Source organism: Crinia signifera, chromosome 4 (genome assembly GCF_055691185.1).
Source record: "Crinia signifera chromosome 4, ASM5569118v1, whole genome shotgun sequence".
NCBI classification, from domain to species: Eukaryota; Metazoa; Chordata; class Amphibia; order Anura; family Myobatrachidae; genus Crinia; species Crinia signifera.
Window position 1 is genome coordinate 339417815 of NC_139220.1, and position 22030 is coordinate 339439844.

At 53.7% G+C, this 22030-nt stretch overlaps 1 protein-coding gene across 2 annotated transcripts in view; it reads left to right on the top strand.

Moving 5' to 3' along the window:
* Nucleotides 1-22030, top strand: part of LOC146076064 (C-type lectin domain family 10 member A-like) — a 155453-nt gene that overhangs the window by 121731 nt on the left and 11692 nt on the right. For both annotated transcript variants that reach the window (XM_083185886.1, XM_083185887.1), the window contains 2 exons: nucleotides 11245-11396; nucleotides 13899-14005. In XM_083185886.1, coding sequence (XP_083042012.1) covers nucleotides 11245-11396; nucleotides 13899-14005 — 259 coding nt within the window. The remainder of the gene's footprint in view (nucleotides 1-11244; nucleotides 11397-13898; nucleotides 14006-22030) is intronic.

Genomic DNA, 22030 nt, shown 5'->3' on the forward strand with positions numbered 1-22030 from the left:
TTTTTGTTCCTACAGCATTAGTAACCTCAATAACATTAATTTCCAGTCATTGGTGATCACCACACTGCTCACGTTATTGTTTTTTATACAATTTAGGTCAAAAGGTTGCACTGAGCCAGCTGGCTGAGTAAGCTAACTGACAGTAGTGGGCGGCCACAGTTGTGTTTCTTGGGAAGGGTCATTGCTTCCTGGTAAAGAAGGAGTTGTGTCATCACGTGTCATGTGATCTGACGCATTGCTAACAAGAAGCACTTTGCATCTCTGAAGTTCTGTGTCAGCTGAAGAAAAATACATTATATGGGAATAACACTGAGGATCAATGTTGCCAAAATGTGCTGATCTAATTGCCGGATCTTGGCAACCCTTGGGTAATAGCTACAGAACAAGGAGGTTGCTCTATGACTCCAATATACATGTTAGGAATGACGTTGCCGGCACTCACCCCTTACCAGCGTGCTGATGTAGTCTGCACCACGGACCCATTGTCAGCACCATCTTCAGCCGCAGTCCGCAGCAGGAAGTACCAATGCCATTCTCTGGTGTCACCTCAGGCCTCTCGGGTGTCCAACGCCTGTCCCACGCTACATGGCTGCTGCCAAGACACCTAGTGTCACCTGATCTGCTGACACCGGCTTTGGTCACATGGTCCAGGTATGCACAGGTAAATACTGTAACTTCTTGGACCTCGCCTTATTGCTGCTTTGACCAGCAGCCAATCATTTACTTCCATGGGGGATATAAGCAAGATTCCCAGAATCTCTCAGGGTTGACAAGAGGAAGGCTGACATGCTACATGCATTGGGTGAACCACTGAAGGTCGACATGCATCAAGGTCAACACACCTAAAGGTCAACAGGGGGTGAGGTTGACAGGGTCATACATGTCGACCTTCTTATTGTCGACCAAGTCCACCATATACCGTCTCATCCCTGCACACCTGTATCCTGCTGCTGTATACCTGCACACCTGTGTCCTGCTGCTGTACACCTGCGCACCTGTGTCCTGCTGCTGTACACCTGCGCACCTGTACCTGCTGCTCTATACCTGCACACCTGTGTCCTGCTGCTGAACACCTGCACACCTGTGTCCTGCTGCTGTACAGCTGCGCACCTGTGTCCTGCTGCTGTACACCTGCACACCTGTGTCCTGCTGCTGTACACCTGCACACCTGTGTCCTGCTGCTGTACACCTGCACACCTGTGTCCTGCTGCTGTACACCTGCACACCTGTGTCCTGCGGCTGTACACCTGCACACCTGTGTCCTGCGGCTGTACACCTGCACACCTGTGTCCTGCTGCTGTACACCTGCACACCTGTGTCCTGCTGCTGTACACCTGCACACCTGTGTCCTGATGCTGTACACCTGCACACCTGTGTCCTGCTGCTGTACACCTGCACACCTGTGTCCTGCTGCTGTACACCTGCACACCTGTGTCCTGCTGCTGTACACCTGCACACCTGTGTCCTGCTGCTGTACACCTGCACACCTGTGTCCTGCTGCTGTACACCTGCACACCTGTATCCTGCTGCTGTACACCTGCACACCTGTATCCTGCTGCTGTACACCTGCACACCTGTGTCCTGCTGCTGTACACCTGCACACCTGTGTCCTGCTGCTGTACACCTGCACACCTGTGTCCTGCTGCTGTACACCTGCACACCTGTGTCCTGCTGCTGTACACCTGCACACCTGTGTCCTGCTGCTGTATACCTGCACACCTGTGTCCTGCTGCTGTACACCTGCACACCTGTGTCCTGCGGCTGTACACCTGCACACCTGTGTCCTGCGGCTGTACACCTGCACACCCTGTGTCCTGCGGCTGTACACCTGCACACCTGTGTCCTGCGGCTGTACACCTGCACACCTGTGTCCTGCTGCTGTACACTTGCACACCTGTGTCCTGCTGCTGTACACCTGGACACCTGTGTCCTGCGGCTGTACACCTGCACACCTGTGTCCTGCTGCTGTACACCTGCACACCTCTGTCCTGCTGCTGTACACCTGCGTCCTGCTGCTGTACACCTGCACACCAGTGTCCTGCTGCTGTACACCTGCACACCTATGTCCTGCTGCTGTACACCTGCACACCTGTGTCCTGCTGCTGTACACCTGCACACCTGTGTCCTGCTGCTGTACACCTGCACACCTGTGTCCTGCTGCTGTACACCTGCACACCTGTGTCCTGCTGCTGCATACCTGTGTCCTGCTCCTGCATACCTGCAAACCTGTATCCTGCTGCTCTATACCTGCATACATGTGTCCTGCTGTATACCTGCGCACCTGTATCCTGCTGCGGTATACCTGCACACCAGTGTCCTGCGGAATACCTGCACACCTGTGTCCTGCTGCTGTACACCTGTGTCCTGCTGCTGTATACCTGCACACCTGTGTCCTGCTGCTTTATACCTGCACACCTGTGTCCTGCTGCTGCACACCTGTGTCCTGCTGCTGCACACCTGTGTCCTGCTGCTGTACACCTGCACACCTGTATCCTGCTGCTGCATACCTGCACACCTGTATCCTGCTGCTGTACACCTGCACACCTGTATCCTGCTGCTGTACACCTGCACACCTGTGTCCTGCTGCTGTACACCTGTACACCTGTGTCCTGCTGCTGTACACCTGCACACCTGTGTCCTGCTGCTGTATACCTGCACACCTGTGTCCTGTTGCTGTACACCTGCACACCTGTGTCCTGCGGCTGTACACCTGCACACCTGTGTCCTGCGGCTGTAAACCTGCACACCTGTGTCCTGCGGCTGTACACCTGCACACCTGTGTCCTGCGGCTGTACACCTGCACACCTGTGTCCTGCTGCTGTACACCTGCACACCTGTGTCCTGCTGCTGTACACTTGCACACCTGTGTCCTGCTGCTGTACACCTGGACACCTGTGTCCTGCGGCTGTACACCTGCACACCTGTGTCCTGCTGCTGTACACCTGCACACCTCTGTCCTGCTGCTGTACACCTGCGTCCTGCTGCTGTACACCTGCACACCAGTGTCCTGCTGCTGTACACCTGCACACCTATGTCCTGCTGCTGTACACCTGCACACCTGTGTCCTGCTGCTGTACACCTGCACACCTGTGTCCTGCTGCTGTACACCTGCACACCTGTGTCCTGCTGCTGTACACCTGCACACCTGTGTCCTGCTGCTGCATACCTGTGTCCTGCTCCTGCATACCTGCAAACCTGTATCCTGCTGCTCTATACCTGCATACATGTGTCCTGCTGTATACCTGCGCACCTGTATCCTGCTGCGGTATACCTGCACACCAGTGTCCTGCGGTATACCTGCACACCTGTGTCCTGCTGCTGTACACCTGCACACCTGTGTCCTGCTGCTGTATACCTGCACACCTGTGTCCTGCTGCTTTATACCTGCACACCTGTGTCCTGCTGCTGCATACCTGCACACCTGTGTCCTGCTGCTGTACACCTGCACACCTGTATCCTGCTGCTGCATACCTGAGCACCTGTATCCTGCTGTATACCTGCACACCTGTGTCCCTGCTGCTGCATACCTGTGCACCTGTGTCCTGCTCCTGCATACCTGCGCACCTGTATCCTGCTGCTGTATACCTGCGCACCTGTTCTCTTTCCCACCATCCCGGGATGTATGTAGCATTGTAGTAGTGTGTGGGTTTGGGGAGAGGGCAGTAGGTATTGGTAGTAGTGTGGGGGTTGGGAGGGGGCGGTAGGTATTGGTAGTAGTGTGGGGGTTGGGGGGGGGCAGTAGGTATTGGTAGTAGTGTGGGGGTTGGGGGGGCAGTAGGTATTGGTAGTAGTGTGGGAGTTGGGAGGGGGCGGTAGGTATTGGTAGTAGTGTGGGGGTTGGGGGGGGCAGTAGGTATTGGTAGTAGTGTGGGGGTTGGGGTGGCAGTAGGTATTGGTAGTAGTGTGGGAGTTGGGAGGGGGCGGTAGGTATTGGTAGTAGTGTGGGGGTTGGGGGGGGGGCAGTAGGTATTGGTAGTAGTGTGGGGTTGGGGTGGCAGTAGGTATTGGTAGTAGTGTGGGGGTTGGGGGGCACAGTAGGTATTGGTAGTAGTGTGGGGGTTGGGGGGGCAGTAGGTATTGGTAGTAGTGTGGGGTTAGGGGCAGTAGGTATTGTTAGTAGTGTGGGGGTTGGGGGGGTAGTAGGTATTGGTTGTAGTGTGGGGGTTGGGGGCAGTAGGTATTGTTAGTAGTGTGGGGGTTGGGGGAGGGGCAGTAGGTATTGGTAGTAGTGTGGGGGTTGGGGAGGGGCAGTAGATATTGGTAGTAGTGTGGGGGTTGGGGGAGAAGGCAGTAGGTATTGGTAGTAGTGTGGGGGTTGGGGGGCAGTAGGTATTGGTAGTAGTGTGGGGGTTGGGGGGGCAGTAGGTATTGGTAGTAGTGTGGGGGTTGGGGGGCAGTAGGTTATTGGTAGTAGTGTGGAGGTTGGGGGGGCACAGTAGTTATTGGTAGTAGTGTGGGGGTTGGGGAGGGGCAGTAGATATTGGTAGTAGTGTGGTGGTTGGGGGAGAGGGCAGTAGGTATTGGTAGCAGTGTGGGGGTTGGGGGGGCAGTAGGTATTGGTAGCAGTGTGGGGGTTGGGGGGGCAGTAGGTATTGGTAGTAGTGTGGGGGATGGGGGCAGTAGGTATTGGTAGTAGTGTGGGGGTTAGGGGGGGCAGTAGGTATTGGTTGTAGTGTCGTGGTTGGGGAGGGGCAGTAGGTATTGGTTGTAGTGTGGGGATTTGGGGAGGGGGCAGTAGGTATTGGTGGTAGTGCGGGTGTTGGGGGGAGGGCAGTAGGTATTGGTAGTAGTGTTGGGGTTGGGGAGGGGGCAGTAGGTATTGGTAGTAGTGTGGGGGTTGGGGGGGCAGTAGGTATTGGTCGTAGTGTGGGGTTTGGGGGGAGGGGCAGTGGGTATTGGTAGTAGTGTGGGGGTTTGGGAGAGGGCAGTAGGTATTGGTAGTAGTGTGGGGGTTGGGGGGGCAATAAGTATTGGTAGTAGTGTGGGGGTTGGGGGGGCAGTAGGTATTGGTAGTAGTGTGGGGGTTGGGGGGGGGCAGTAGGTATTGGTAGTAGTGTGGGGGTTGAGGGGGCAGTTGGTATTGGTAGTAGTGTGGGGGTTGGGGGCAGTAGGTATTGGTAGTAGTGTGGGGGTTGGGGAGGGGGCAGTAGGTATTGGTGGTAGTGTTGGGGTGGGGGAGGGGGCAGTAGGTATTGGTAGTAGTTTGGGGGTTGGGGGGGGCAGTAGGTATTGGTAGTAGTGTGGGGTTGGGGGCAGTAGGTATTGTTAGTAGTGTGGGGGTTGGGGGGGCAATAGGTATTGGTAGTAGTGTGGGGGTTGGGGGGGCAGTAGGTATTGGTAGTAGTGTGGGATTTGGGAGGGGGCGGTAGGTATTGGTAGTAGTGTGGGGGTTGGGGGGGCAATAGGTATTGGTAGTAGTGTGGGGGTTGGGGGGGCAGTAGGTATTGGTAGTAGTGTGGGAGTTGGGAGGGGGCGGTAGGTATTGGTAGTAGTGTGGGGGTTGGGGGCAGTAGGTATTGGTAGTAGTGTGGGGGTTGGGGGGGCAGTTGGTATTGGTAGTAGTGTGGGGGTTGGGGGCAGTAGGTATTGGTAGTAGTGTGGGGGTTGGGGAGGGGGCAGTAGGTATTGGTGGTAGTGTTGGGGTTAGGGAGGGGGCAGTAGGTATTGGTAGTAGTTTGGGGGTTGGGGGGGCAGTAGGTATTGGTAGTAGTGTGGGGTTGGGGGCAGTAGGTATTGTTAGTAGTGTGGGGGTTGGGGGGCAGTAGGTATTGGTTGTAGTGTGGGGGTTGGGGGCAGTAGGTATTGTTAGTAGTGTGGGGGTTGGGGAGGGGCAGTAGGTATTGGTAGTAGTGTGGGGGTTGGGGGAGAAGGCAGAAGGTATTGGTAGTAGTGTGGGGGTTGGGGAGGGGGCAGTAGGTTTAGGTAGTAGTGTGGGGGTTGGGGGGCGCAGTAGGTATTGGTTGTAGTGTGGGGGTTGGGGGGGCAGTAAGTATTGGTGGTAGTGCGGGTGTTGGGGGCAGTAGGTATTGGTAGTAGTTTGGGGGTTGGGGAGGGGGCAGTAGGTATTGGTGGTAGTGTTGGGGTTGGGGAGGGGGCAGTAGGTATTGGTAGTAGTGTGGGGGTTGGGGGGGCAGTAGGTATTGGTAGTAGTGTGGCGTTAGGGGCAGTAGGTATTGGTAGTAGTGTGGGGGTTGGGGGGGCAGTAGGTATTGGTAGTAGTGTGGGGTTAGGGGCAGTAGGTATTGTTAGTAGTGTGGGGGTTGGGGGGGCAGTAAGTATTGGTTGTAGTGTGGGGGTTGGGGGCAGTAGGTATTGTTAGTAGTGTGGGGGTTGGGGAGGGGCAGTAGGTATTGGTAGTAGTGTGGGGGTTGGGGAGGGGGCAGTAGGTATTGGTAGTAGTGTGGGGGTTGGGGGGCAGTAGGTATTGGTAGTAGTGTGGGGGTTGGGGTGGGCCCAGTAGTTATTGGTAGTAGTGTGGGGGTTGGGGAGGGGCAGTAGGTATTGGTAGTATTGTGGTGGTTGGAGGAGAGGGCAGTAGGTATTGGTTGTAGTGTGGGGGTTGGGGGGGCAGTAGGTATTGGTAGTAGTGTGGTGGTTGGGGGGGAGGGGCAGTAGGTATTGGTAGTAGTGTGGGGGTTGGGGAGGGGGCAGTAGGTATTGGTAGTAGTGTGGGGGTTGGGGGGGCAGTAGGTATTGGTAGTAGTGTGGAGGTTGGGGGGGCACAGTAGTTATTGGTAGTAGTGTGGGGGTTGGGGAGGGGCAGTAGATATTGGTAGTAGTGTGGTGGTTGGGGGAGAGGGCAGTAGGTATTGCTTGCAGTGTGGGGGTTGGGGGGGCAGTAGGTATTGGTAGCAGTGTGGGGGTTGGGGGGCAGTAGGTATTGGTAGTAGTGTGGGGGTTGGGGGCAGTAGGTATTGGTAGTAGTGTGGGGGTTAGGGGGGGCAGTAGGTATTGGTTGTAGTGTCGTGGTTGGGGAGGGGCAGTAGGTATTGGTTGTAGTGTGGGGATTTGGGGAGGGGGCAGTAGGTATTGGTGGTAGTGCGGGTGTTGGGGGGAGGGCAGTAGGTATTGGTGGTAGTGTGGGGGTTGGGGAGAGGCAGTAGGTTGGTAGTATTGTGGTGGTTGGGGGAGAGGGCAGTAGGTATTGGTTGTAGTGTGGGGGTTGGGGGGGGCGCAGTAGTTATTGTTAGTAGTGTGGGGGTTGGGGAGGGGCAGTAGTTATTGGTAGTAGTGGGGGGGGGTGGCAGTAGGTATTGGTAGTAGTGTGGGGGTTGGGGGGGGCAGTAGGTATTGGTAGTAGTGTGGGGGCTGGGGGAGGGGGCAGTAGGTATTGGCAGTAGTGTGTGGTTGAGGGCAGTAGGTATTGTTAGTAGTGTGGGGGTTGGGGGGGCAGTAGGTATTGGTTGTAGTGTGGGGGTTTGGGGAGGGGGCAGTAGGTATTGGTGGTAGTGCTGGTGTTGGGGGGAGGGCAGTAGGTATTGGTGGTAGTGCGGGTGTTGGGGGGAAGGCAGTAGGTATTGGTTGTAGTGTGGGGGTTGGGGGGGGCAGTAGGTATTGGTAGTAGTGTGGGGGTTGGGGGGGGGGGGCAGTAGGTATTGGTTGTAGTGTGGTGGTTGGGGGAGGCTGCAGTAGGTATTGGTTGTAGTGTGGGGGTTGGGGGAGGGGGCAGTAGGTATTGGTGGAAGTGCGGGTGTTGGGGGGAGGGCAGTAGGTATTGGTGGTAGTGCGGGTGTTGGGGGGGAGGCACTAGGTATTGGTGGTAGTGCGGGTGTTGGGGGGAGGGCAGTAGGTATTGGTAGTAGTGCAGGTGTTGGGGGGAGGGCAGTAGGTATTGTTGGTAGTGCGGGTGTTGGGGGAGAGGCAGTAGGTATTGGTGGTAGTGCGGATGTTGGGGGGAGGGCAGTAGGTATTGGTTGTAGTGTGGGGGTTGGGGGAGGGGGCAGTAGGTATTGGTGGTAGTGCGGGTGTTGGAGGGAGGGCAGTAGGGATTGGTGATAGTGCAGGTGTCGGGGGGGGGAGGCAGTAGGTAAACGTGGTAGTGCGGGTGTCGGGGGGGAGGCAGTAGGTATTGGTGGTAGTGCGGGTGTTGGGGGGAGGGCAGTAGGTATTGGTGGTAGTGCGGGTGTTGGGGGGGAGACAGTAGGTATTGGTGGTAGTGCGGGTGTTGGAGGGGGGGATGGCAGTAGGTTATGGTCTTGTCTAGGGTTCTGAGAAGTGTCACCCCGCACTGGCAGGAGTACAATGGACTGTCTAAATGAAATGCAGTGATGGGGGATTTGGGCTCAGATCTAATATTAGCGTAGCTGTCTTTGCATCAATGAGACGCTAAGTGGAGGGGATAGTGAGATGCTATGTGGTTGCGAGGGGATAGAGAGACACTAGACAGTGGGGAGGGAGACACTAGGGGGTGGGGAGGGGATAGAGAGACACTAGGGGGTGGGGAGGGGATAGAGAGACACTAGATGTTGGGGAGGGGACACTAGACAGTGGGGAGGGGATAGTGAGATTCTAGACAGTGGGGAGGGGATAGAGAGACACTAGACAGTGGGGAGGGGATAGTGAGATGCTAGGTGGTGGGGAGGGGATAGAGAGACACTAGAGGGTGGGGAGGGGATAGAGACGCTAGGTGGTGGGGAGGGGATAGAGAGACACTAGAGGGTGGGGAGGGGATAGAGACGCTAGGTGGTGGGGAGGGGATAGAGAGACACTAGAGGGTGGGGATGGAGACACTAGGTGGTATGGAGGGGATAGTGAGACGCTAGGTGGTGGGGAGGGAGACACTAGGGGGTAGGGAGGGGATAGTGAGACGCCAGGCGACAGTAACGCTCTAGTAACCATTACCAGTAATCACCAATTACATATATACATATGATAAATATTTTGAAATGATACTGTACATGCAGTATAAGTGGGATAATTACATAATCACCAACATTTAGTCACCTCAGACTGCCTGCAGCTGCTCTTCTGAAGCCTCCTGGCTGTCAGGCTATCTGGTTATGCTGGCAGACCAGAAACAGAGTTACCACCTGACCTCAGCCCTTCGTTTGCGGTAACTGTGTGTCCTGGCTGTGCCATTGTCATCTCAACTGGCCCCTGTGTAGAATACCCCGCCTGCGCTGGCCACCTGGACACCACCCCCCTTGCCCAGTATCCGCGGCACCCGGACCCGCCCGGACCCGCCCGCTGTACAGGCTGCTGCCCAGCATCAGCGCTGTGGTCCCCCAAAATCCCTGCTAGCTGCTGTCCGGCATCAACGTCACCCGGACCCCTCCTCCCCCCGTTGCACATGCCACTGCCTGGCATTAGCCGACCCTCGCACAGGCCGCGGGGGGGGGGGGGACCCAGACCCCAGCACCATCTACTGGTCAGCATCTGCGTTGACCCGGACCCACAGTCACACAGCTGCCCATCCGCCCCCTGCTAACGGTGAGCTGGCTATGATGTCCCGCCGGCTGCAAGATAATTATATTTAAAAAAATGAAACACATCTGAATGGTGCAGGGGGTAGCCCCCCCCCCCCCCTCCCCAGCTGCCGGGCCCCATAGCAACTGCACCCCCTGCACCCTCTCTAGTTACGCCACTGCACCAGACGTTTGGAGCTGGAGCAGGGACCGGCTGCTGGAAGGCTGATAGCTCTGGTTCAGGGCATGATAGAGACAAGCCGCTAGTGTCAGCAGAAAGGGGAGAGTCCCAGCTTTTGGAATATACTCTCAGAAAAACTCTGTCAGAGCGAACGTGAGAGATTTGACTGGGAATTGCAATTAACAGGTCGGATGTGGACTGCTGCTTTGAAGTTGGATATCTCCAGTTCCCCAGGACCGATTTGCTAAATTCTGGTATCCCTGGAAAAAGGGGATCCTCAGCTATCAGCATAGGGCCCTTATACACCTGGGGCCCCCGGGCAAGTGCCCATTAAGCCCATACGAAAAGACGCCCCTGGACTTACGGCCCCCATACGCTAGTCTGATTTAGTCACTTTTCACCCGATTCTGACGAAAAAAATCGGATGCATTTGACATCCAATATGATGCATGATCCTGTGCGCATCGAATCCTAGTCAGAGGTTAGACCTGCTGCATGTCCGACCTCTGATATGGACCCCCTCTCATCAGCAGGGGAATGGGGTTGTATGGGATACATACCAGGTGAAAACCCAGACGGTTCAAGTGGAATTGAACACTGTGAGAAAAGGCAGCAGTGTATGACCACCTTGATGCAGAGAGATGATGTTGCTTGTGAGGTTTCAGAGGAAGCTTGAATGTGTTTGGCTTTCTTGTGCATGAAGCATCAGTAGCAGGAGCATATTAGAAAAGAAAGGACAGGCAGTCCCTGGTCAGTGCATGTAGTGTATGGCATTTTGACAATGTTATGCTTTTTTTACAGTAACAATTTACTTTTATTGTTAATTGATACTTTTGTCTTTAATTTTGTGAAAGACTGTTTAGGTTTCAGGTGCCCTGTCTTAACATTCTTTTTCCTGGACCACTTTAAATGTTGAAATGCTACAAATTGTAAGACTGCTATAGTAGCAGCAGTGCTAGTACTGGGTTGCTACTCCTGCTCTTCTGTCTCTTCATCCATATGGGTTCCTAGTATAAGGGTGGCACCCCAATATAACAATGACAATAGTTTTTAAAAACACAAAAATCCACAACAAACTAATTCAGAGGCCCTGAGTTTAAAGATGGCAACCTAAAAACATTAATCTTTATTTATTTATTTATTTATTTATTTGATAAAAAATGCCCCAGTAGGCTTAAATGTAAGTGTGCTGCAATCTATGTGGTGTTATAAAGTTGTGTTTTATATTACTTTGTTGTACCTCACAGAGCTGCAGCAACTGCACGCAATGAACATTCAGCACAGTGCGACAATGTTACAGCATTCTGTTCATTGCCCCTAATGAGTATTGTACCCAGATGGCACACTCTCTCCCTCCGGCCTCCAGTGTGCAGTGGGGCCAATCACAAGGGATGAACTGTACATGTAACTCATATCCTATGACATGCAATGGAAGATGATGTTTTGGTGCATTCTAGGAACTTACATTATCTTGGCTATCAGAACCGAGTCAGCTCTCACTTCGACTCTTTACCATTCAGGTGTTTAAAGGACATTAGTCCCGCACATCTATAGTTACTATACATTGCACATTTAGGTGTCTGAGACACAATAGAACCTCATTTACCAGCCACCTACCATGTGCAAGACCCTGTCCTCAACTGTTATATATTCCTGCAGGGACACAGGATCCTCTCTGCAGCCTGGACTGGACCCACTATGCAGGGGGCTGCTATTATCTATCCAGGACAAGGAGAGCATGGGATGGAGCCAAGAAAGACTGTGAGGATAGAAAGTCTCATCTGGTCGTAATTACCAGCAAGGAGGAGCAGGTGAGGAGGTGGGGGGCAGGTGAGGAGGTGGGGAGCAGGTGAGTAGGTGGGGAGCAGGTGAGGAGGTGGGGGGCAGGCGAGGAGGTGGGGAGCAGCGAGGAGGTGGGGAGCAGCGAGGAGGTGGGGGGCAGGCGAGGAGGTGGGGAGCAGGCGAGGAGGTGAGGAGCAGGCGAGGAGGTGAGGAGCAGGCGAGGAGGTGGGGAGCAGGCGAGTAGGTGGGGAGCAGGCGAGGAGGTGGGGGGCAGGAGACGAGGTGGGGGGCAGGCGAGGAGGTGGGGAGCAGGTGAGGAGGTGGGGAGCAGGTGAGGAGGTGGGGAGCAGGCGAGTAGGTGGGGAGCAGGCGAGGAGGTGGGGGGCAGGCGAGGAGGTGAGGAGCAGGCGAGGAGGTGAGGAGCAGGCGAGTAGGTGGGGAGCAGGCGAGGAGGTGGGGGGCAGGCGAGGAGGTGGGGAGCAGGTGAGGAGGTGGGGAGCAGGTGAGGTGGTGGGGAGCAGGCGAGTAGGTGGGGAGCAGGTGAGGAGGTGGGGAGCAGGTGAGGAGGTGGGGAGCAGGCGAGGAGGTGGGGGGCAGGCGAGTAGGTGGGGGGCAGGCGAGTAGGTGGGGGCAGGCGAGGAGGTGGGGAGCAGGCGAGGAGGTGGGGGGCAGGTGAGTAGGTGGGGGGCAGGTGGGGGGCAGGTGAGTAGGTGGGGGGCAGGTGGGGAGCAGGTGAGTAGGTGGGGAGCAGGTGAGTAGGTGGGGGCAGGCGAGGAGGTGGGGAGCAGGCGAGGAGGTGGGGGGCAGGTGGGGGGCAGGTGAGTAGGTGGGGGGCAGGTGGGGAGCAGGTGAGTAGGTGAGGAGCAGGTGAGGAGAACAGATATAATGGGGAAAGAGGGGAGCTGGAAGGTGCCTGAATGTTCACTAGATGGGGAAATAAAATCACAGAGTACAGAGACAGGTGTATAAGTAACTGTGGGGGAGCAGAGCACAGAGACGGGTGTATAAGTAACTGTGGGGGAACAGAGCACAGAGACGGGTGTATAAGTAACTGTGGGGAGCAGAGCACAGAGACGGGTGTATAAGTAACTGTGGGGGAGCAGAGCACGGAGACGGGTGTATAAGTAACTGTGGGGGAGCAGAGCACAGAGACGGGTGTATGAGTAACTGTGGGGGAGCAGAGCACAGAGACGGGTGTATGAGTAACTGTGGGGGAGCAGAGCACAGAGACGGGTGTATAAGTAACTGTGGGGGAGCAGAGCACAGAGACGGGTGTATAAGTAACTGTGGGGGAGCAGAGCACAGAGACGGGTGTATAAGTAACTGTGGGGGAGCAGAGCACAGAGACGGGTGTATTAGTAACTGTGGGGGAGCAGAGCACAGAGACAGGTGTATAAGTAACTGTGGTGGAGCAGAGCACAGAGACAGGTGTAGAAGTATCGGTACTTCTGTACTTTCACGGCGCCAGTATGGCGCCGCGCGTCAGAGTCCCCTTGCGGGGCTCGCTTCGCACGCCCACGCTGCGGGCTCGGTGGCTCGCTACGCTCGCCACGCTAATTAAAATCAACTCCATGCCAACATGGATAGTGGAGGTATGAACTATCCATGTTGGCATGGCGTTAACTTCGTTTATTTTACTTAGTTAGTGGCGAGCGTAACCCGGAAGTACGCGCGGCGCCATGCTGGCGCCGTGAAAGTAAAGAAGTACCAAAGTATCTTTGGGAGACCTGTACGTGGGATGGGGTAATGTACGTTAGAGTGGCCAGGTACAGTACTGTATGTGCGATGGGGTTATGTACGTTATAGTGACCAGGTACAGTACTATGTGGGATGGGGTAATGTAAGTTATAGTGGCCAGGTACAGTACTGTATGTGGGATGGGGTAATGTATGTTATAGTAGCCAGGTACAGTACTGTATGTGGGATGGAGTAATGTAAGTTATAGTGGCCAGGTACAGTACTGTATGTGCGATGGGGTAATGTACGTTATAGTGGCCAGGTACACTACTGTATGTGGGATGGAGTAATGTATGTTATAGTGGCCAGGTACAGTACTGTATGTGGGATGGGGTAATGTATGTTATAGTAGCCAGGTACAGTACTGTATGTGGGATGGAGTAATGTAAGTTATAGTGGCCAGGTACAGTACTGTATGTGGGGGGAAGTGTACGTTGAAGTGGCCAGGTACACTACTGTATGTGGGATGGGGTAATGTTAGTTAGAATGACCAGGTACAGTACTGTATGTGCGATGGGGTAATGTACGTTATAGTGACCAGGTACAGTACTGTATGTGGGATGGGGTAATGTATGTTATAGTGGCCAGGTACACTACTGTATGTGGGATGGGGTAATGTTAGTTAGAATGACCAGGTACAGTACTGTATGTGGGATGGGGTAATGTACGTTGAAGTGGCCAGGTACACTACTGTATGTGGGATGGGGTAATGTTAGTTAGAATGACCAGGTACAGTACTGTATGTGTAATGTGGATTATCTATGTACTAATCTCTATGTATTCTCTACATGAAGGACTTTGTATCTCAGATGTCCCAGGAGATCAGAACATGGATCGGACTCACGGATCTGGATGGCATCTGGAAATGGGTGGACGGGACAAATTTTGATGCTTATAAAAGGTAAGATGTGGGAAAGATCATAGTCCATGTACCATAAATGGTCTCCCCCTTGTGAGGATACGAGGTTCTTCTAATCACCACACACAGATCCTGTGAAACCAAAGTGCTGGTTTATTTTTCACTGCACAAAACCTATGTACTACACTGGACACAGAGGTACAGGCAGCACGTAGGCAGGTAGGAGCCCTGATGGCCACCGTCCTTGTAGCAGATGTAGTTCCACAAAGCATTTACACCCCAATAGCTCCACACAGGTAATGCACAGGAGGTATCTACACGAGCAGAGCAAACGTCAGTGACTAACATGAGGAGCTGACCTGCACATCCCATAATGCTGTGCTCAACTGCGGGGGGAGGGGGTTGTACAGCTACATGAATGGTTTGTTCGGTATCAGGTCTCCCCCTCCTACCTCCCACAGCTGTCCTGGCAGGTTGGGCAGTGGTGGGACTGGCAGGTTGGGCAGTGGTGGGACTGGCAGGTAGGGCAGTGGCAGGACTGGCAGGGTGGGCAGTGGCAGGACTGGCAGGGTGGGCAGTGGCGGGACAAACAGGGTGGGCAGTGATGGTATTGGCAGGGTGGCCAGTGGCAGAACTAGCGACTCAAAGGCCTAGGTGTACGCATATGCTTTGGGCCCCCAGCATCCCATACCTCCCATCTTCTAATCCATTGCAGGAGGGACATCAATATAGACACGTGCCGGCAGTTTGAGGGCGTGGCCTGGCAGCAAGGGGTCATGGCCTACAAATACCATCAGTGAAAAATAATAGCCATATGAGAACTGACACTTCTCCCCACACCCCACCTTCTCCATTCTCTGCTGCTCCCATCTCCGATATGGTCACTGTGCCCTGAGCTGTCTCTTACCTCCACCTCTGCGAAAGAGCCTGGGCTGGGCGTGCTGCGCAGCTAGCTGGACCCTAATACGCAGCAGTTCTCACATGGCTATTATATTATGGCTGTGGTCAGGGCTTCTGCACAACAGTGCTGTGCCACCAGAGAGGTCTGACCGCGGATTCCACCACCGCCGCAGCAATGTTATTATGGGCAGTAAAGGGGGACGCTGTGCCACCAGAGAGGTCTGACCGCGGATTCCGCCACCGCCGCAGCAATGTTATTATGGGCAATAAAGGGGGACACTGTGCCACCAGAGAGGTCTGACCGCAGAAGCTGCCACCGCCGCAGCAATGTTATTATGGGCAGTAAAGGGGGACGCTGTGCCACCAGAGAGGTCTGACCGCGGATTCCACCACCTCCGCAGCAATGTTATTATGGGCAATAAAGGAGGACACTGTGCCACCAGAGAGGTCTGACCGCAGAAGCTGCCACCGCCGCAGCAATGTTATTATGGGCAGTAAAGGGGGACGCTGTGCCACCAGAGAGGTCTGACCGCGGATTCCGCCACCGCCGCAGCAATGTTATTATGGGCAATAAAGGGGGACACTGTGCCACCACAGAGATCTGACCATGGAAGCTGCCACCGCTGCAGCAATGTTATTATGGGCAGTAAAGGCGGACACTGTGCCATCAGAGAGGTCTGACCGCAGATGGTGCCACCGCCGCAGCAATGTAATTATGGGCAACAAAGGGGGACACTGTGACACCAGAGAGGTCTGACCATGGAAGCTGCCACCGCCGCAGCAATGTTATTATGGGCAGTAAAGGGGGACACTGTGCCATCAGAGAGGTCTGACCGCAGATGGTGCCACCGCCGCAGCAATGTTATTATGGGCAGTAAAGGGGGACACTGTGCCACCAGAGAGGTCTGACCGCAGATGGTGCCACCGCCGCAGCAATGTTATTATGGGCAGTAAAGGGGGACACTGTGCCATCAGAGAGGTCTGACCGCAGATGGTGCCACCGCCGCAGCAATGTTATTATGGGCAGTAAAGGGGGACACTGTGCCATCAGAGAGGTCTGACCGCAGATGGTGCCACCGCCGCAGCAATGTTATTATGGGTAATAAAGGAGGACACTGTGCCACCAGAGAGGTCTGACCGCGGATTCCACCACCTCCGCAGCAATGTTATTATGGGTAATAAAGGGGGATGCTGTGCCACCAGAGAGGTCTGACCATGGAAGCTGCCACCGCCGCAGCAATGTTATTATGGGTAATAAAGGGGGATGCTGTGCCACCATAGAGGTCTGACCGCGGATTCCACCACCTCCGCAGCAATGTTATTATGGGCAATAAAGGAGGACGCTGTGCCACCAGAGAGGTCTGACCGCGGATTCCGCCACCTCCGCAGCAATGTTATTATGGGTAATAAAGGAGGACACTGTGCCACCAGAGAGGTCTGACCATGGAAGCTGCCACCGCCGCAGCAATGTTATTATGGGCAGTAAAGGGGGACACTGTGCCATCAGAGAGGTCTGACCGCAGATGGTGCCACCGCCGCAGCAATGTTATTATGGGCAGTAAAGGGGGACACTGTGCCACCAGAGAGGTCTGACCGCAGATGGTGCCACCGCCGCAGCAATGTTATTATGAGCAGTAAAGGGGGACACTGTGCCATCAGAGAGGTCTGACCGCAGATGGTGCCACCGCCGCAGCAATGTTATTATGGGCAGTAAAGGGGGACACTGTGCCATCAGAGAGGTCTGACCGCAGATGGTGCCACCGCCGCAGCAATGTTATTATGGGCAGTAAAGGGGGACACTGTGCCATCAGAGAGGTCTGACCGCAGATGGTGCCACCGCCGCAGCAATGTAATTATGGGCAACAAAGGGGGACACTGTGACACCAGAGAGGTCTGACCATGGAAGCTGCCACCGCCGCAGCAATGTTATTATGGGCAGTAAAGGGGGACACTGTGCCATCAGAGAGGTCTGACCGCAGATGGTGCCACCGCCGCAGCAATGTTATTATGGGCAGTAAAGGGGGACACTGTGCCACCAGAGAGGTCTGACCGCAGATGGTGCCACCGCCGCAGCAATGTTATTATGGGCAGTAAAGGGGGACACTGTGCCATCAGAGAGGTCTGACCGCAGATGGTGCCACCGCCGCAGCAATGTTATTATGGGCAGTAAAGGGGGACACTGTGCCATCAGAGAGGTCTGACCGCAGATGGTGCCACCGCCGCAGCAATGTTATTATGGGTAATAAAGGAGGACACTGTGCCACCAGAGAGGTCTGACCGCGGATTCCACCACCTCCGCAGCAATGTTATTATGGGTAATAAAGGGGGATGCTGTGCCACCAGAGAGGTCTGACCATGGAAGCTGCCACCGCCGCAGCAATGTTATTATGGGTAATAAAGGGGGATGCTGTGCCACCATAGAGGTCTGACCGCGGATTCCACCACCTCCGCAGCAATGTTATTATGGGCAATAAAGGAGGACGCTGTGCCACCAGAGAGGTCTGACCGCGGATTCCGCCACCTCCGCAGCAATGTTATTATGGGTAATAAAGGAGGACACTGTGCCACCAGAGAGGTCTGACCATGGAAGCTGCCACCGCCGCAGCAATGTTATTATGGGCAGTAAAGGGGGACACTGTGCCATCAGAGAGGTCTGACCGCAGATGGTGCCACCGCCGCAGCAATGTTATTATGGGCAGTAAAGGGGGACACTGTGCCACCAGAGAGGTCTGACCGCAGATGGTGCCACCGCCGCAGCAATGTTATTATGGGCAGTAAAGGGGGACACTGTGCCATCAGAGAGGTCTGACCGCAGATGGTGCCACCGCCGCAGCAATGTTATTATGGGCAGTAAAGGGGGACACTGTGCCATCAGAGAGGTCTGACCGCAGATGGTGCCACCGCCGCAGCAATGTTATTATGGGCAGTAAAGGGGGACACTGTGCCATCAGAGAGGTCTGACCGCAGATGGTGCCACCGCCGCAGCAATGTTATTATGGGTAATAAAGGAGGACACTGTGCCACCAGAGAGGTCTGACCGCGGATTCCACCACCTCCGCAGCAATGTTATTATGGGTAATAAAGGGGGATGCTGTGCCACCAGAGAGGTCTGACCATGGAAGCTGCCACCGCCGCAGCAATATTATTATGGGTAATAAAGGAGGACACTGTGCCACCAGAGAGGTCTGACCGCGGATTCCACCACCTCCGCAGCAATGTTATTATGGGTAATAAAGGGGGATGCTGTGCCACCAGAGAGGTCTGACCATGGAAGCTGCCACCGCCGCAGCAATGTTATTATGGGCAGTAAAGGGGGACACTGTGCCACCAGAGAGGTCTGACCGCAGAAGCTGCCACTGCCGCAGCAATGTTATTATGGGTAATAAAGGAGGACACTGTGCCACCAGAGAGGTCTGACCGCGGATTCCGCCACCTCCGCAGCAATGTTATTATGGGTAATAAAGGAGGACACTGTGCCACCAGAGAGGTCTGACCGCGGATTCCGCCACCTCCGCAGCAATGTTATTATGGGTAATAAAGGAGGACACTGTGCCACCAGAGAGGTCTGACCATGGAAGCTGCCACCGCCGCAGCAATGTTATTATGGGCAGTAAAGGGGGACACTGTGCCACCAGAGAGGTCTGACCGCAGAAGCTGCCACTGCCGCAGCAATGTTATTATGGGTAATAAAGGAGGACACTGTGCCACCAGAGAGGTCTGACCATGGAAGCTGGCACCGCCGCAGCAATGTTATTATGGGCAGTAAAGGAGGACACTGTGCCACCAGAGAGGTCTGACCGCGGATTCCACCACCTCCGCAGCAATGTTATTATGGGTAATAAAGGAGGACACTGTGCCACCAGAGAGGTCTGACCGCAGATGGCGCCACCGCCGCAGCAATGTTATTATGGGTAATAAAGGAGGACGCTGTGCCACCAGAGAGGTCTGACCATGGAAGCTGCCACCGCCGCAGCAATGTAATTATGGGCAACAAAGGGGGACACTGTGACACCAGAGAGGTCTGACCATGGAAGCTGCCACCGCCGCAGCAATGTTATTATGGGCAGTAAAGGGGGACACTGTGCCACCAGAGAGGTCTGACCGCAGATGGTGCCACCGCCGCAGCAATGTTATTATGGGCAGTAAAGGGGGACACTGTGCCACCAGAGAGGTCTGACCGCAGAAGCTGCCACCGCCGCAGCAATGTTATTATGGGCAGTAAAGGCGGACACTGTGCCACCAGAGAGGTCTGACCGCAGATGGTGCCACCGCCGCAGCAATGTTATTATGGGCAGTAAAGGAGGACACTGTGCCACCAGAGAGGTCTGACCATGGAAGCTGCCACCGCCGCAGCAATGTTATTATGGGCAGTAAAGGGGGACACTGTGCCACCAGAGAGGTCTGACCGCGGATTCCACCACCTCCGCAGCAATGTAATTATGGCCAATAAAGGGGGACACTGTGCCACCAGAGAGGTCTGACCGCGGATTCCACCACCTCCGCAGCAATGTTATTATGGGCAGTAAAGGGGGATGCTGTGCCACCAGAGAGGTTTGACCGCGGATTCCACCACCGCCGCAGCAATGTTATTATGGGTAATAAAGGAGGACACTGTGCCACCAGAGAGGTCTGACCATGGAAGCTGCCACCGCCGCAGCAATGTTATTATGGGCAGTAAAGGGGGACGCTGTGCCACCAGAGAGGTCTGACCGCGGATTCCACCACCTCCGCAGCAATGTTATTATGGGCAATAAAGGGGGACACTGTGCCACCAGAGAGGTCTGACCGCGGATTTCACCACCTCCGCAGCAATGTTATTATGGGTAATAAAGGAGGACACTGTGCCACCAGAGAGGTCTGACCGCGGATTCCACCACCTCCGCAGCAATGTTATTATGGGTAATAAAGGAGGACACTGTGCCACCAGAGAGGTCTGACCGCGGATTCCACCACCGCCGCAGCAATGTTATTATGGGCAATAAAGGGGGACACTGTGCCACCAGAGAGGTCTGACCGCGGATTCCACCACCGCCGCAGCAATGTTATTATGGGCAATAAAGGGGGACACTGTGCCACCAGAGAGGTCTGACCATGGAAGCTGCCACCGCCGCAGCAATGTAATTATGGGCAGTAAAGGGGGACACTGTTTGAGGGAGGACAGAACTTACAACAGAAAGACTGTCCCTAAAGGAGAATGGTTGGTCACCTTTCATATAAGAATAACAGCATAACATATACAGGGTAATCCCATAGCTGGAGCCCTGGGAATACAGACACACGGGAATAGCAAGATCGGACACGGGGAACTAATATGGCTCCAATGTACATTACTTGCTGTGGAGAATAAGATGCCTTTTGCCACTGATATCATTCCTTCACAGCCTCACCACAGCGTCAGGGATACATCTCACTCACAGCAACAGATACAGTACATGCAGGATCATAGAGTCTGTATAATACCATAGATATGTACATTACAGACAGCAATCACATACACCAGCATGGCAGGTATTCAGCAGTGTGGGTATAATATTCCAGGGTCCCTATCATTGGCCCCATTCCCCAAGCCTATTGCCCAGCCACTAACTGGCATTGGGACCATGACCCTGTGCTCTGAACAGACTTTAAACAGGAAACCACAAGTGATGTTAATTAGTCAAACCTTGATTCCAGCAGATCTTTAGGAAAACCTGGACTGGATCTAATCAGTCCTTCTGCTGTTCCTGACCTGTTGTTGCACATTCCCTTCATGTGGTACTGTGCTGTCCCTGCCACGTTTCTCACCACGTGGGACGATAATATAGAAGTGTTATATCTTATGTAGTAGCATGGGGCAGGATAATGACGTGTTATATACTATGTAGTAGCATGGGGCAGGATAATGACGTGTTATATACTATGTATTAGCATGGGGCAGGATAATGACGTGTTATATACTATGTAGTAGCATGGGGCAGGATAATGACGTGTTATATGCTATGTATTAGCATGGGGCAGGATAATGACGTGTTATATGCTATGTAGTAGCATGGGGCAGGATAATGACGTGTTATATGCTATGTACAGTAGTAGCATGGGGCAGGATAATGACGTGTTATATGTTATGTACAGTAGTAGCATGGGGCAGGATAATGACGTGTTATATACTATGTACAGTAGTAGCATGGGGCAGGATAATGACGTGTTATATACTATGTACAGTAGTAGCATGGGGCAGGATAATGACGTGTTATATGCTATGTACAGTAGTAGCATGAGGCAGGATAATGACGTGTTATATACTATGTAGTAGCATGGGGCAGGATAATGACGTGCTACAGTATATACTTTGTAGTAGCATGGGGCAGGATAATGACGTGTTATATACTATGTAGTAGCATGGGGCAGGATAATGACGTGTTATATACTATGTAGTAGCATGGGGCAGGATAATGACGTGTTATATGCTATGTACAGTAGTAGAATGGGGCAGGATAATGATGTGTTATATACTATGTACAGTAGTAGCATGGGGCAGGATAATGACGTGTTATATGCTATGTACAGTAGTAGCATGGGGCAGGATAATGACGTGTTATATGCTATGTACAGTAGTAGCATGGGGCAGGATAATGACGTGTCATATGCTATGTACAGTAGTAGTATGGGGCAGGATAATGACGTGTTATATACTATGTAGTAGCATGGGGCAGGATAATGACGTGCTACAGTATATACTATGTAGTAGCATGGGGCAGGATAATGACGTGTTATATACTATGTAGTAGCATGGGGCAGGATAATGACGTGTTATATACTATGTAGTAGCATGGGGCAGGATAATGACGTGTTATATACTATGTAGTAGCATGGGGCAGGATAATGATGTGTTATATGCTATGTACAGTAGAAGCATGGGGCAGGATAATGACGTGTTATATGCTATGTACAGTAGTAGCATGGGGCAGGATAATGACGTGTTATATGCTATGTACAGTAGTAGCATGGGGCAGGATAATGACGTGTTATATGCTATGTACAGTAGTAGCATGGGGCAGGATAATGACGTGTTATATGCTATGTACAGTAGTAGCATGGGGCAGGATAATGACGTGTTATATGCTATGTACAGTAGTAGCATGGGGCAGGATAATGACGTGTTATATACTATGTACAGTAGCAGTATGG